We start from the raw sequence: 14,138 nt of genomic DNA on the forward strand, positions 1-14,138 counted from the left end.
AAAGATTTCGAAGCTTTTCTGTAAATTATGAAGATAAATGTGCCAAAATTTGCAATCTTTCTCAATTTTTTTTTATCTTCTTTGCAAAGGGAGGGCTCAAGAAAAAATGTTACGAAGCATTTATTTTAATAAATTCTATTGCATTTAATCTCGTAAATTTATTAAAATTTTCAACAAAATGGTGAATAATTAACTCTATCTTCATTACCTCGTATATTTCAGAACATACCAGAAAGATCTTTTTCCATTTACGTAGTGTTGGAAACAAATTAAACCCACTTAGAGCACTACCTACTGGAATTTCGTAATACTTAATGTAAACATTGTGCTTTTCTCATTATTTTTCTATTTTTAAGTATGTCTCTAATTTACTGCTGACAGTTTTTATTCTTGTGTTTGTTCTTACTTCTCAAACTCATTCATCTTAAAGGTGCGGAATTTTTCAAGAAAGTTCTCAGTCGATAAATCGTACCGTTTCAACAAGACGAGTAAATTTATAGCGTAAAATACACGAAATTAAACAAACAACCCTCGTCATTATTACAGCTTAATTATCACTTCATAAACACAATAAATATATTACACATATATAATTGATTATCTCACTTACAAAAATCCAAGACAGTGGTACTACGAAAGTGGTACTACGCTTTCGGTACTTTGGTCGCAAGGGATAGCCCAAGGTTTTTCTGTGAAATACATGTGAATGGAGATGACTCCATATGTATCAGCATCTTCGGCTAGACACTTTGGTCCAAGTGGAGCAGTAGCTTTGACACCTTGTGAAGTGACGATGTCATACCAGTTGTAGTCCACGTATTTAGTTTTACCACTGAATTGCCAGCCGACGCCTATAAGGTTTTTTTCTTTGACCAATAGGAAAAATGGTTGGAAATCTTCGCAATTTAAATCTGGAGTCATGTTGTTATAGTAGTGTATACCTATTAAAACCAATTGAGATATATGTTTATAAAACAATTGAAATGTTTGACTGAGTGCCAAGTAAAAGATTAAAAGGGTATCTACCCAGGAGATAAAATATGTGTCAGAAAGTTAGAAAATAGGATAGACTGCCCAAAGAAAATCTTTAGAAATGTTTCTTACCCATGTTGGGAATGCAGTTTTGCCAAGTGTATGTAGTTTTGGATTTGATAGAAGCTTCATCAGTTGGAACTTCCGTGTAAGAAGTTCCGTTCTTTAACCATAATCCTTCTCCAATAGTTGGAGCTGACGTTCTTCCTCCAGCTGCGATAACAGCAGGATCCACCAAATAGTAGGTTGAGGTCCAAAATAAAACGCCTTGAATAAATTTCTTTTGAAATACGGGAAATCTATTGAAGTCATAGGGCACTCCATGTCCTTCAACGTCGCTTGGAGGAATCTAAGAAAAAAAATACGTGAAAAGGTGTCTAGTAGTTGCAGCTTTCAGTAATTCTTCTAGCGTTGAGATAATAATAAACACTGGCTCTATCTGGATATTGAGTAAGAAAAAAGATACTTACAGCAAGTTGCATACCAGCAATGAATCCATTGCCATCATACAACGGACACACTCTAAGATCAAAACCAGATCTGCAAACAGTGATAGCACCCAGTTCGTTATCATCAATCGCCACTCGTATCCAACCATTTGCCAAGGCTTCACTCAGAGTTTTATGGATTTTCCAAAATGCACTGAAATCCACTCCAGTGCTGACCGGAGAATACTTCACCCTGAAGTCTAACCATTTAGCTGTAACGCAAATTTTTGAAAAAAAAATTAGCACTTGTCGTAAATTTTAGTTTTATGTACGGCCTCATTTTTTTAAAAGTATTAAAAGAACTTTATCGGTCTCTCGATTCGCATAAAATCGCACGACACGGGTCATACCGCCCCTAAAAACTAATTTAACTTTGGGCACGGCCAAATCGCTACCCCAAGTATGTTACGTTTACCGAAAGATTTATTTTTACTTACATACATATGTACGTGTACCCGTGGGGAATATTCATGTATGTATATACATATGTATATTATATGTAAGTGAACGAACAATTTGCCTGGGAGAATTTAATCGTTCGTTCATTTGAACGCGTCGCAAATTACGCATACGGCCCTTGACCCAGAAAGGGATCACATTGATTATGATTTGCGAAAACAGTACGTCGTGGTAAATCTGACTAATCTTCGACGCATATCCGAACACGTGTGATCTAAAATTTGACTTTCATTCCGACATTACTTAATGATTCGACTCCGACTCCAACTTGAACGGTTTTAATAAGATCGAATTTTCTTGCCGGCGTATAAAATTGTTAGTAATAAAAATAACAGCGATTTTCAAAAGATATAAAATAAAAGAATTGAACGAATCACTTAAAATTGATATGTAATCTAATTTATTGAATTATTGGAGAAGAAATTGGTTTTGGCCGCAAAACATTAAAATACATGCAATTCGATGATTTTATTCATAACTAGTGTTGTACCCGATGAAATATCATCGCATAGGTGTTGGCATATTAAGTTATTAAATAAATTAAAATTAAAAGAAATGTGTCCGATTTGCTCGCGGTTGAATTTTTTTCAAATACCTTCTTAATGTATTTAATTGTTTAATATGAAAAAAAATGGTAAAAACTATCTACCTACCTACATATAAACAATATAAAACACCAACAGAAAATTTAATTAATTAGATAAATAAATTTTCAATAGATGGCGCAAAGTGCTCAGAGACTTGCCTAGAGGAAACATCGCTAGCAAACAGTATATATAGAAGTTTTTTTCTTTTGATAGTACATTCGTACATTTTGTTGGCAGTGTTTTAGCTGTGACGTACATATGTATGTATGTATATCGAATCGAAACGACTATTATAGTACGGCGATCGTTATCGCACATACACAGACATACAGACATATAGACGGAATAGCAATATTATATATATATATATATATATATATATATATATATATATATATATATATACATATATATATATATATATATATATATATATATATTACACTTTTTTTTCATTAATTCGTCGAATGATTCGCTTTCTCGTTTTATTTAATCTCTCTAATAATGATGATGGATGTGATTCGAAATGCGCAATTAAATTAAGATTGCCATGTTTTGAAAACTAGTGGGCGTGGGTAAATAGAGATGAGCGTGGATTAGGTTGGAGCTGTGCTCGGAAAATTGACAGGTCTGGAAAATGTCTCGGGTTTTTCCATCGACGCGACACGACGAAGGTCGAGTGGTCGTCCATTGTCGTCCCACATTTTCATCACAGTCTTTTCAGTTTCCAGAAAGAACGGAACAATCACGCCGGTAATTGCATTACGCTATACGCCACTTTTATGTGTATTCCGCCGTACACTTTTGGGGGTAAGTGAGAGGAAAAAGAGTTTAAGGGGTAGATTTTCCCTCTGAAATTATTTTTTCCTTTAAATGCACCCAGCGTTGGAATTTCGAATGCCTATTTTATAAATGAACTAGCTGTATTACCCGGCTTCGCTCAGTGTTTATAATATAAACCGCTTAAACATGACTAAGCTAATTTAATTAAAAAAAAAAAAAAAAATTTAAAAATTAAAAAAAAAAATTTAAAAAAAAAATTTAAAAAAAAATAAAAAAAAAATAAAAAAAAATCAAAAAAAAAATAAAAAAAAAAATCAAAAAAAAAATTAAAAAAAATCAAAAAAAAAAAATCTAAATTTTTTTTTGCCTTCTAGGGCTTCGCCCTCGGCGCCCCCCTGAGCCTTTGCCTTCTAGGGCTTCGCCCCTCCACGCCCCATGAGCAATTGCCGTTTAGGGCTTCGCCCCCATGATCAGTTGCCTTTTAGGGCTTCGCCCCTCCGCGCCCCCATGATTAAAAGCCGTCTAGGGCTTCGCCCCCCTAAGTTAATGCCTTTTAGGGCTTCGCCCCCCGCGCCCCCAAGATTAATTGCCGTTTAGGGCTTCGCCCCCCTTAGTTAATACCTTTTAGGGCTTCGCCCCTCCGCGCCCCCATGATTAAATGCCGTCTAAGGCTTCGCCCCCATGATCAGTTGCCTTTTAGGGCTTCGCCCCTCCGCGCCCCCATGATTAATTGCCGTCTAGGGCTTCGCCCCCCTTAGTTAATGCCTATTAGGGCTTGCGCCCCATGAGGCTGGGCCCCCCGGGCCCCCTTCGGGGCCCCACGGGGCTGCGCCCCTTGTGGCGCCCCCTTTTGAGCCCCATGGGGCTGCGCCCCATGAGGCTGGGCCCCCCGGGCCCCCTTCGGGGCCCCACGGGGCTGCGCCCCTTGTGGCGCCCCCTTTTGAGCCCCATGGGGCTGCGCCCCATGAGGCTCGGCCCCCCGGGCCCCCTTCGGGGCCCCACGGGGCTGTGCCCCTGTTGGCGCCCCCTTTTGAGCCCCATGGGGCTGCGCCCCATGAGGCTGGGGCCCCACGGGGCTGTGCCCCTTGTGGCGCCCCCTTTTGAGCCCCATGGGGCTGCGCCCCATGAGGCTGGGCCTCCCGGGCCCCCTTCGGGGCCCCACGGGGCTGCGCCCCTTGTGGCGCCCCCTTTTGAGCCCCATGGGGCTGCGCCCCATGAGGCTGGGGCCCCACGGGGCTGCGCCCCCCGGGCCCCCTTCGGGGCTGCGCCCCTTGTGGCGCCCCTGGCGGGGCCCCATGAAACTACTCGCTTTGCGCCCCCGCGGGGGTGAATCCATTGAATCGAAAAAAACAAATCGGCGCCCATGGATCGAAAAAAAAAAAAATCGAATCACGTGTTCGATGACGTCACCGATCTACGGACGACGACGAAGACGACGACGAAGACGACGAAGACGACCAAGGATATTTACATACATACAAAGTCTCTTTCCAAATTATAGATTAGATACAACTTTTCGGCCATTTTGTTTTCATTTGATTATTTTATTTTCCTATCATTTGTTTTTATATGTAATTTAAATTTTATTTTTATTTCATTGATATATTGTGTTTAACTGTAATGTTATACTATTGCTTTATTTAATAGGACATTGATTTATTTATACCTAACAGGTAACCCCAATGCGCCTTTCTAGCCAAAAACAATGTACATACAATTGATACATGTATTATTAGAAAATAAATATATAAATAGCAATTAACATACACAGAGACATCTATGGTCAAATTTGTAGATTTGCTTTTTATACAAATCAGCGATATTTGAGATTGCCGAAAACTCAAGATTTTGCAAGAAAATGGATAAGGTTGCCAATTTGTTGGAACCGTTTCAATAAAAATCAGATAAATTGGCAAACTCTGATAGGAAACAATCGACCTGACAGTCACAAATCTAAAGTCTGGCCAGCAGAAACCAGTGGGATTTGAACCCGTGACCACTTTGTTCAAAGCATTATGTATATGATATAATTTAAAATCACGATTTTTGTAAAGAGATTTAAAAAAATTGATGATTTTTACAGAATTTTGGCTATTGCAGTCCTTAAATAAAAATTTAGTAAAGCTGTTTAAAAAGTGAGTATTGGAATTAATAGTCAAATGTTTTTTTCTATAGATTGTGATGATTTATTGCTTTAAAATACTTATATTTAAATATCAAGTTAAGTCGAAAATATATTTTATTTGTACATCATTTTTTTTCGTACTACATATTATATTATGTATGTATTAGGCCAGTTTTATATTTCACTACATTTACTTTTAAAAATCGCTAGATAATTCCAACCATCATTCCAACATGGGAGAATAATTGTAAACGCTTTGAATTATTTTTGAAGTAATAAATTCATTAGTTATAATACAATTGAGAAGTACACGATATTAAAACTACATTTGAAAATGAGTTAGCAGTTTTAAAAAGAACTTTGAAAATGTAATATACACATACATATATAAATTATTTTATGAGGAAATAACTAAAACTGGTTTTAAACTGTGGCACTTTTATTTCACTTCTATTGCCACCATTAAAGTACACACGTTTTAAAACTACTTTGATGTTCAATTTCAATTAAACTCACAAGTATCTGCGTTGGTAGCGGTTAATGTCGCCAAAAGTAGTATAATACAACTACACTTCATGGTGAATGTATTTCAGAAGACACAATAAAATTACAGAAAGGATCCCGTTATATAGTATTTGACCAACATCTATGTAGATAAGATATTACATATATAAATTGATCAAAAGTAAAACATGATGATTATTGGTTTTACGACATAATCCAGTTTAAAATTGATTGATTGATTCTATATACATAGTTGATTACACAAATGTTTTAACTCGCGTAAGATTAGAATCAGTGCCGGTTTTAGGGGGGGGCTGCGTCGGGGCGCTTTAAAATTTAAAATTAGGGTGCCAAAGACCCTAAAAAATTTTAGATCAGAATGCAAAAGGCGAAACTTAAATTGATTATTTTAAATTGAAACTTATCTCCGGTCTACAATGTCACAAAATAATTTGTCACAATTTTCTAGGGGCGCTTAGAAAAAATTGCCCGAGGGCGCCATAGGGTGTAAGTCCCGCACTGATTAGAATGTTCAGTTCAAGTATCTTATTACTAGTCACCGGAGCCTGAGGGGGCCGTGTATTGTTCAAAGGTTGTAAATGCATTGTTAAAGGATTGCCGAACAATGAATAGCACTGTGACTATCCTACCTCTACTTATTACATATTTCGTTTTACTATAATATTCCCGGCGTTGCCTGGTATATTATATTATAGTAACATGAAATAATATTGTATGTAAACAATCAAATTGTGTCCATTTTATGTATTGTATAATAATTTTGAGTATACATATGTACTGTTGCGTAGGGGTGGGTTCAGGATCCAAATGAAAGGTCAAAGTTGGTTCACAGTATTTATTCAATGATTAAGGAGGTCCAAGGACAAGTTGACCATCACAGCTTCCCCGATCCAATAATGTGTCTATTTTGTAGGCACGCAGGTCTACCTTGGCGAGTCACACGCACTCACCCCGGCTTTGAGAATTATAGCCGGCACTTACTGAGTCCCTTTTAGCTTAATCTTAAACTGCAGAAAGTGCAGAATAGAGCAATGCGTGCAATTTTAAATGTGAGGAAACGTAAGAATGTAAGAAGTATGTAAAATGAATTGAAATGGTTAGACATTATAAATTGTCTTATGGTGCTTACGGACTAAACCAACGACGATTTTGGGCCAACTTTTTAACCAGCAGTAGCGTACAAAATATCGAAATAAAAATTAAATTTTAAAATTGAAATTAAATATCAAAATCAAGCTAAAGAGCGAGATTGAGCTAAAATTAGATCATCGTTGATGTTTTGAATTACAACAGTGTTTTGAATTACGACGATACCGCATTTAAAACCAGAGAAATATTATCATTTCTCTGCGTACGAGCGAAAAAAAATATTGTTAAAGTCGTCACGAGATGTTACTGTATTTCCACGTGGATGATCGATAAAAAAAAACAATTCATAAAAAAACGCGGTGTCGGATGTCGGTGATTTGTCAAAGGGTTTTTTTCTTTCGTCGAAATAAAATTTATAATCACACATTATCCGATAAATTTTACCTCTGAAATGATTTAATTACTTGATTTATTTCGACGAGAGAAACAATTGAAGAATAAAAAATCCGTTTGATGTGACCGACAACACCCCGGGTTAGCAAAAATCGTTGGATCACCCATACTAATACATGATATATTCTCAGTAACTGCGCATTACGGGGAAGTAAAAATAATAATTCTTTGATTTTTTTTCGATCTTAGTGCGAATCTTCGTAAGTCAAAATATCTTCGACAAACAAAAGTCGAGGATTACCTGTATGTGATTGTTGATGATCTAATTTTGTTCTGTTTTAACTTTCAATATTTAATTTTAATTTTCATATAATGATTATAATTTTATTTTGATACTTGAATTGAATTTTAATATAATAATAATAGTTTTAATTTTGATATTTAATTTCAATTTTTAAATTTAATTTTTATTTCGATATTTTGTACGCTACTGGTTTTAAAAGTTGGCCTGTGGGCCGTTCGTTGGCTTGGTGCGTACGCACCATTAAAGTAAGCACTTTAAAGTTTATATATAAGCTAGATAAGAATCTATTACCCAAATATTTTAATGATCATTTAGTTAGGAATAGAGATATACATTATTATAAAACGAGAAATAGGAATAAATTAATTATAGGTAGAGTTAAGAAAGCTAAAACTGCAGGAGGTGTTTTTCACAGAGGTGTTCAAATGTATAATGCCCTTCCTGAAGGCATTAGAAGTTCTAATAACATTGATGCTTTCTTGAAGGGTGTTAATGGATACCTTTGTCGAAGATGATTTATAATTTTTTTGTTAATTTATGTTCTGTGTATTAGCAGTTTGCTATATAAATAAATAAATAAATAATCCGGGGGGTCTCTATTGTTCACCCCCGAATGCACTTAGACAGCGGATCATTGATGTATAATACACATAGATGGGCCCTGACGTGTGATTTTGATCGGAGATCTTGTCTTCACTAACTGAGAGGTGCGGGGGTTTAACTAGCGGGGAAGTAGGGTTTTTTCCCTACGATGCAGCGGTACCTACCTATGTATGTACCTACTAAGAGAAACTGTGTATTTTGCATGCGCCAAAAGGGAGACCAGTATAACACGTGAGGGCGGATCTAGTGTATTATACATCAATGCAGCGGATACTCTCTCCTGTGTTCCCATGTTACAATACATTGCTTTTTTTTGTTTCAGCACCGAACATCTTTTTCACGCACATGCTTGGGTGATAGTTCACTGTATGCATCAGCACCAACTTATCCTCTCATTCGACCTAGACAAGTAAATTTATTAAATAAAAGTTATGGTGTATGATTATGATTTCTTTGTTTTAAATGGTGAATTTATGACTTTTCAGAATTCAGTGTTCGTCGGTAGTACGATGACGATGGCTTTTGCTCCGGGGAACGCTCCACGAAAAACGAAGTCAGCAATAGATATCCAGTCTCTTGTTCTAGCGGAGGCTATATCTGAGGAGCGGGAGTATCCTCGCTCGTATTCCAGATCTCATTCACCGACAGCCGGATTCGTACCTGGAAACTCTTTGGGAAAGCCGTGCACAGGACTGGTTCCATCTCACATTCACAGCTATTCGCCAAACTTATCCAGTGTAAGAGGCAATTCGTTGGGAGGATTCAGTACTCCGGGCAGGCTCGGGTTGTGCTCAGGTGCTGCTTCGACTGGTCGACTTCACCGTAACTCCATATGCGTTGAAAGACCAAGCACAAGTCGTGCAAACTATCTCACGGTTACTAATGTTTAACAACAATGACATTTTCTCTGTCCTATATTATGCTTCATTTGACCAATTGTATGAAAACATTTCTTATTGTAATCTAAACATTTTAAAATGTTCCTTTTTTACATTATTGATAGTGCATGTCAAATTATATACAAACCTACCGAATGAATTATTCAATTACGAAATCGTAGTAAATTAGAAATATAGTTTTAAGGGGGTATTCTAGTATAGAGGCATGAATTTTAGGGGTCTACGTGACGAGACAGAATGTTAAATTACAGAAAACACAAATATCGGAAGGCAAAGATCGAAAATCGAAAGATCTTAAGTCGAAAGATCAAAAAACAATTATGCATGGTAAACGGTACATACTCACTTAATTTGCGCGAGCAGGATACAACACGAAAAAGAGGAACAGGCTTTTCCTCCCGTATTAATGTGCGCGCGCAGAATACAGGAGGAAAATTATGTTCCTCTTAATCCTATTGTATCCTGCTCGCGCAAATTAAGTGAGTATGTACCGTTTACCATGCATCATTTTTTTTTTTGATCTTTCGACTTAAGATCTTTCGATTTTCGATCTTTGCCTTCCGATATTTGTGTTTTCTGTAATTTAACATTCTGTCTCGTCACGGAGACCGGAATTTTAGGTATTTTTTCAGGTGCAATAAAAAAAACAAAAAATATTTTTAGGAGCCATTATTTTACCAAATATTTATTAATGTTTTAAGAATACATAGAAAAATAAATCAAAGGAAAAAATTCAAAATTCAAAAAGTTACAGGCTGATGAAGTGAGGGGCTCAAAAAAATGGTGCGCCCTGGTTGACACGATTCCAACCCCCCTAGTAATCCAAAATCAAAAAAGCAAATTAATTCTTAATCCAAACAAATGTTGCTATGGCATGAACTACGGAAAAGGCAAACCAAAAATTTTTGCTGTTTGAAATAAAAAGTCTATTTTTTACCAGTTTTTTTGACTTTTCCGAATTTTTTAAAAATAGTAAAAAATATAATTTTGTCATAGTTCTAGTTCATACGATAGAGGAATGTATAGAGAAGGCTCACATCAAATTTCAAGTAAATTGGTTCAGTAGAACTTGAGATATCATGTCAACCGTCTCGAAAAAAGTAGTTTCGAGAAAAACGCGTTTAAAGTTTCGGGTTAGCTTACGTGCCGGTCAGATGTAACGTCACTAAAGCAGCTATATCTCCGAAAATAATTTGAATTTTGAAAAATCCTCTTAAGGACATAATCTTAAAGGTTTAAGCTTTTGAAATAAGAAAGAAAAAAATCTATTTCTAGACTAGAATACCCCCTTAATATATTTATGACAAAAAGGCAGAAAATATTTTTTAGTAAAAAAAAATGTATTTATAAATTGATATTGATATATAAATGAATTATAGTTATTTTAAAATATTTGACAAAAATACTAAATATTTATTAAATAAATAGAGCAAACTCTTTACTATAGGAAATGTTTGAAGTGGAAGAATAAATAAGTGAGATACTTTTGAACACTCTTCATATTGACTGGTTAATGCGGTCAATGATTAAAATAACATATATAATATATATAAATCCTCTTCATTCATTATAATATACATTTATAAATAATGTAGTTGGTTTTGATCTAATTTGAACAGTTTTTAATAACTTGATAATGAAATTTTACATACATAATATTATACTTAACTGACCGAAATCAATAAATGAACAGTTTCGCAAAATTTGACATATTTCGAGAGAGAATTAATATCTTAAGTATTACCCTTAGTATATTATATTATATTAAAAAATAAATAGCTGATTTGATATTAATGAATGTACCTATACGGAAAATTAAATATAAAAATCTAAATATTGCATTAAAATGCCCTGCAAAGTATTATATATTATAATAGTATTCCATTTAATGAATGAGATGGTTTTTTTTGTTTTAATGAAAAATGTGAAAATTACAAAGATGAATTGTTTTGATTATTTTTATACTGGAGTATAATGAAGTGAGGTTTTCAGATTATTTAGAACTATCTTTAAGTTCAGATTAATAAGATATTATTTTATGAAATAACAGTTATTGTGATTCAATTAATTGTGTACTGACCTCCAATATATAATAGTGACTTACGCATTTATTGTTTATAATTATTAACTTTATAGTTTGAATATTTAAAAAATATATTTATGTTATTAATGCTATATACATATTTTTAATGAGTGAAATTACATTCAAAAAATGTATTTAAAGCAACAGATTACTTAATTGATAAATGTAATTGAATGGTTCTAGGGTTTTTCTCTTTTAAAACCAGCTTTAAAGTGTCAAATGATTAAGACAATTATATTTATATTCATCGTTATCAATTCTGTTTAAGTTAATATTTGCTAAAAAACCTTCAATTGAAATAAAATTAAAAAAATGTATTTTACAATGTTTCAGCGACGATATACGGATTCTGTAATAGGAATATCCTCATTGTATAATGTATTAGATATTCTTTTATGTATATTATGTGTTACTTATCATCCATGTATTATAGTTATGTTACTTTCCGTATTTATTTACACGTGACGGCTATAATATTTTTATGATAAAAGTTAAGTTATCCTGCCACAGATTAGCTTATAACTTAAAGCACATCATTTCATATATTTTGCACGATCAACAATGACATGCAACTTTAAAAGAGGCAATGAAATGCAACTTTAAAAGATACAGTGGTATGCAACTTTATTTTTTTTAAGAAAGTAGTATGATTGTTATAAATATTTATATAAAATACTCAAGAAAATGAGATATTTCTTATTTCATATTGCCAATGATATATCATATACGTAAATGCTTGAAAATAACTAACTTATCTAAATATCATCTTTAAAAAATTTATGAATATCATTACGCACATATGTAACATGAAATAACATATCGTAATTGATTCATATATCGTAACGATCAAATTTATACCGAAAAATTGCATGTTAAATAGGTATATATACATATATAGTTTTAATATGAAGATTTAAAACAATTTATAAAATTTTAAGAATTAAACCAAATAAATTTGTACAAAATAAAGAAGTAGAAAACAATTCACAAAATCAGTCTTTCCATGTTAATATAAAAAATCTTGTTTTTATTTACGGATATTAATCAAGAACCGATAAAATATTTCTCAAAGTTAGGTACATATTTATGCCCTTTATAATATTAATTTATATGGGAAAGTTAGTTATAGTAATAACAAATATGTACCATTATTTAAAACTCTTTATTAATTGATTAATACATATAATATATATACATATGTATGTAGCTGGATGTTCACACAAAAGATGTGATATACATAGAGGAGTCAAAGTTGTAAAATTAAAATGAAAAAACATTAAATTATCATATAAACTGTCCATGTGCCACATCATGCAATATAAAAATATATATATTATGTATAAATATATTCTTTAAAAAGTGTTTAATTATATTTATGTATATTCAACAGAATAACGAATATAGATTATGTGTATGGTGCGTAATCCGTCCCATTAAAATATGTTTTAATACAAAAAAATCTCAGTTAATATTTACATACGTATATTTCAAATATAAATAAAAGCAATTAAATCGAACAGCCATTACATGATCTTATCAAATATCTGTATCATATCTTCACTATTCAATTTGAGTAGAAATAAATGAATAAAAACGAATAAATGAATAATAAATCATACAAAAGTATTCGTGTGGTTTCATTTGAATAATGATTCTAAAAGGATAAAAGCTTTAGGATTAAAAGCTCGATATTTTATATGCAGCAGGAAATTTGTAGCTAGAGTTCTTCATAATTTGATGTAAATTATGAGTGGAATTTTGATCCCCCTTCCATTTGGGCCTCGCAGAGATGTTTTGTATTTACGGTTGGTTCTTATATGTATATACATATGTATGTATATTAATGCTCACTTTGGATGCAAGCCATTCCTTACTATGTATTCTGTTTATTTGATATTATTTATTGTATATTTTTACTTTATTTTTATGTATTATTTTTGTTTTGTATTTTTTTTTTTTTCATTTTCCTACATATGTACATGGCTGGGGCTTTTGCGCGGCCCTGGGAAAAAGTTATAAGCTGGGCCCCTACCTCTCAAAACAAATTTATATTTATATATAAATATATATATATATATATATATATATATATATATATATATATATATATATATATATATATATATATATATTTATCGCTGTATTTTGTGAGGCTGAAGAACACATGTTTAAATCACCTAAATTAAATATTTTATCTCGTTATCTCGTTAATTTTTATGTTATTGAACTGCTATGTTTTATAATCATGATAAAAAAGTGCAAATCATTAATATGTAATTAAAATAGCATTCAATAATTATTTCACATCAAAAGGAGCAAAGAGCACTTCTTATTTTTTATGATCAAACTAGTAAATTGAAGATTAAATACTATACACAAGCATTCGCTTGTGTTAAACAGTTTGGGTAATCTAGAATCGTTTAATCTTAAACCAGATTATTTCAAAATACAGTTATCATCGTGTTTTTATTTTTGTTCAATTTATATAATTTCAGAATTATCTTATCTACATTTTATCTTAGATGAATGAGATGCTACATACATATATATATTCAAAAGATTTAAGCGGTTTTGTTGTATTTGCTGACATATACTCATTATGAAGAGCACTTTTATTATACTTTTGGCAACATTGGCTTTTGCCAACGCAAATACTTGTAAGTTTAATTAAAATTATTATATATATCAATCATTACAAATGCAGGGCCGCGACTACCATATTCAGGGGCGTCATTTGGGGGGGGGGGAGAATCAGCCCCCCTAGATTT

At 33.2% G+C, this 14,138-nt stretch overlaps 1 protein-coding gene across 1 annotated transcript; it reads right to left on the reverse strand.

The window, feature by feature from the left end:
- Nucleotides 1–530: 530 nt before the first annotated feature.
- Nucleotides 531–6,130, reverse strand: LOC143916318 (uncharacterized). Its single transcript, XM_077437348.1, has 4 exons — nt 5,991–6,130; nt 1,503–1,732; nt 1,105–1,381; nt 531–941 (listed from the first exon to the last, which is right to left on the reverse strand). The coding sequence occupies exons 1-4, from the start codon at nt 6,049–6,051 to the stop codon at nt 631–633; spliced, it is 879 nt and encodes a 292-aa protein (XP_077293474.1). The 5' UTR covers nt 6,052–6,130; the 3' UTR covers nt 531–630.
- Nucleotides 6,131–14,138: the final 8,008 nt, after the last annotated feature.

This window comes from Arctopsyche grandis, chromosome 1 (assembly GCF_051622035.1).
Source record: "Arctopsyche grandis isolate Sample6627 chromosome 1, ASM5162203v2, whole genome shotgun sequence".
Taxonomy (NCBI): Eukaryota; Metazoa; Arthropoda; class Insecta; order Trichoptera; family Hydropsychidae; genus Arctopsyche; species Arctopsyche grandis.